Source organism: Paramormyrops kingsleyae, chromosome 25 (genome assembly GCF_048594095.1).
Source record: "Paramormyrops kingsleyae isolate MSU_618 chromosome 25, PKINGS_0.4, whole genome shotgun sequence".
NCBI lineage: Eukaryota > Metazoa > Chordata > Actinopteri > Osteoglossiformes > Mormyridae > Paramormyrops > Paramormyrops kingsleyae.
Genome location: NC_132821.1, coordinates 12,141,463 through 12,144,294, shown reverse-complemented (window position 1 = coordinate 12,144,294; position 2,832 = coordinate 12,141,463). Strand labels below are relative to the sequence as shown.

Genomic DNA, 2,832 nt, shown 5'->3' with positions numbered 1-2,832 from the left:
TGCAGGTGATATTTGTATAGATCTACACCCTTCTGGCAGTGCTGCCATTGCAGTCAGGTCTCGCACACAAGGAGTAGCAGTTGTCCGACTTGGCTGCAGTCGGTTTATACTCCACCCCTGCAGCCGACGGCAGATCGTGCTCCACGTCACGTCAGCTGCAGACAGACCTAAGGCTCAACAACTCAAACGCACCCATTGCTTCTTTAAGGGAGGATGGGCAAAATTACAATGGGGTCGGTGATTGGCTGTTGTGCTAGCGTTCAGTAAACGCTCTGCTTGATAGGCCATCGAGTTGTCTGTCTCGGCGCATTCTCTAAAATGGAGCAAACTTGGTTGATCGAGTTTTATAGTCCGTTTATCATCATGATCGTCCTCATTTTTTTTAATCGATATAAAATCGAGATCGTTTTATCGCCCAGCACTACGATGCAACATTCAAAAGGGGGTAGTAAAGTGATATGTGGCAGAGCAAAGTGCCAATTCGATGTGGGGCAGTGATTAGCATGTGGAGAATGCTGCGGCAGTATTACAAAATCAGCAACTCTTTTGAAAATAGTCATATAAAAAAGTTTATAGAATCAGTATACAAAAGTACTTCTCCTACTCAGAGTCCTCCCGGTATTGGTGTCTGGAGGAGGTGGAGGAGCCCCTCCCAAGCCTCTCCCAAACTGCTGCTCTGTGCTGGGGGAGCAGGACAGGCCCAATGACATCACTGGCTGCCTCCACCCTCCTCCGGAACCGGTCTCTGTCTCTGGCCATCTGCAACCAGCAGGATCCATCACGGGCAACCCGGCTGGCAAACGCCCAGGCCACAAGAGGGCGCACTTCCACCTTCTCACTGAAGGTCACCTGCAATAACAAAGGGGAGGCGTTAAACGAAACCTGGAGTGTTACACAAAGAGCGCAACACATAACCAACCACATACATTAGCTGTTCACTGCATTTGTATTAACGCATTACTGAAGATGTTGTGAAACCCAAAAAGAATGCGTCTCCCTGTGGGACTGGAACACAGAGGCACAGTGATATCATCCAAATTATACCTTTTTGTGACCTGTAGTGGGCATCTCCTCCTGCAGAGGGCGCCGCTGTTCCTCATCACAGAGATGTTCCACCTGCGTCCCTCCAGCCTTTGCAGTGCAGCCCTCTGGTGGGCAAGTGGCCTGAGATGTCACCACAGAGGAGAAACTCAGCGGATTGTATGGGTCATCACTGCGGAAGGATTCCCAGAGCTGAGCATTCTCAGAGTTGTCATCACCGTCGTCATCAGACCAGCTCGAATCACTGTCACAGCCTGGCCCCTCCGAGGACACACTGGATTTCCCAGGAACAGCTTCATCGGCCTCATGAGAAGAGACTTCAGAGGAGTCCCATTCCAGCCACTCCGACAGGTCAACATCCTGCTCATCTGGGGAACTCGCACTCTCATCTTTCCCCAGAGTAACGATCGGCAGGGGGCACACCTCAGGCCGCAGAGCCTTCACGGCTGCTATACAGCGACGCTTGATTTTTGACAGCGCCGCCCTTAGGCGGCGGAAGGCCTTCTTAATCGCCTGGGACATCTGCGTCGGCCACTCACTGATATTGACGATATCCACACACATTCTGGGGAAGAAAAAAAACCACGGTAACCAATAAACGTCCGAAACAGGATAATAGTACTCCACCACTAGACCAAGCTGCAGTAATTAAATTTTAACCAAACTGAGCATAAGAACATTTGGTACAAAAAAAAAAAAACTTCGCATATATAGGAACCTACGGATTTGTTAAAAACCGTCGCAAATCGAACATCTCGCAATATTACGATCTTCCATAGTATTACGCCGCCCATAAAGTAAATGGACTGCATTTATATAGCGCTTTCCTACTCCTACGAGTACTCGAAGCGCTTTACAATACATGCCTCACATTCACCCATCCACACACCAGTGGCGAAAGTCGGTTTCAGTGCATCATATATGACTGGCAAACGAAAAACCAATACATTACAATACTAACATTGTATTAGTCTCTAAATAGCGCCGCAGACATTTAAAGAAAAACAGCCTCCTTTATTTAACAGACAGCACTTTTGTTGACTAGCTTATGTCGGACTATCCTATAATACTCACATATCTATTAGACAATAAATCGTAAGTACAATTATCTAATTAAATTACCGTGTTAAAATAAAGCTCACCTTTTTGATTCCGTATCTCAGTCAGTCGCCTGAAAATCACACCAGCGAAGATTAGGTGACCTTCGGTTGAAAAAAACGTCTGCACTTGGTTTTATAAAAGAATAACCCTGTTTCTTGGCGGAAACCAGAGAAATAAACAAGTGCGACTCGACTCTTTATCGGAGGATCTACACCGTGCACGCTGCGCTTACCTTTATATAGCCGGTGGGGGTGCGGGGGGGCGAGGATTTCGGCCAATCATACAGCGAGGCGTTTGACGTCCCATAGAACGTATGCGTATTACGTGTCTGGGACAGCTGAGTGATTCGAGAAGGTGTTCGCTGCAGCCTGCGGGATGGGGCGGGGCGAGATGTGGGCGGAGCGAGATGTCACGCAGTAGCCTTATATGGGTACATGGATGGGCAGGACCAATTCGAAACTCCGCTCAGTGATTATGGCAGCATTGCGAAGACTTAATGGTTTGACTACAACTAATGTGTAAACTTCACCGATTTATGAGATTTTAGCGCTTCTTTCACATGTCATACGTTTGTATATATACCCTAATTATCGTATGCAATCCAGATATGAGAAATATTTTATATATATTAAAATATTAATTTTATGAAAAACAATGAAATGATCAATGAAAGCTCTAGTGCAGCGGTTC

The 2,832-nt window shown here is 46.8% G+C and overlaps 1 protein-coding gene across 2 annotated transcripts; it reads right to left on the bottom strand.

Annotated features, from left to right (window-relative positions):
• Positions 1 to 553: 553 nt before the first annotated feature.
• Positions 554 to 2,364, bottom strand: LOC140582685 (uncharacterized). Of its 2 annotated transcripts, XM_072706929.1 has the most exons (4): positions 2,184 to 2,364; positions 1,465 to 1,606; positions 1,045 to 1,164; positions 554 to 849 (listed from the first exon to the last, which is right to left on the bottom strand). In XM_072706929.1, the coding sequence occupies exons 2-4, from the start codon at positions 1,603 to 1,605 to the stop codon at positions 601 to 603; spliced, it is 510 nt and encodes a 169-aa protein (XP_072563030.1). In that variant the 5' UTR covers position 1,606; positions 2,184 to 2,364; the 3' UTR covers positions 554 to 600. The 2 variants fall into 2 exon arrangements, with proteins under 2 accessions (XP_072563030.1, XP_072563029.1); XM_072706928.1 differs by having other exon boundaries at positions 1,045 to 1,606; positions 2,184 to 2,363.
• Between the last annotated feature and the right edge of the window lie 468 nt (positions 2,365 to 2,832).

Coding starts and splice junctions, on each gene's coding strand:
- LOC140582685 (XM_072706928.1), bottom strand. CDS start 1,605: ATGTGTGTGGATATCGTCAATATCAGTGAGTGGCCGACGCAGATGTCC. Junction 850..1,044: donor CCACTACAGGTCACAAAAAG/GTATAATTTGGA, acceptor TTGTTATTGCAG/GTGACCTTCAGTGAGAAGGT.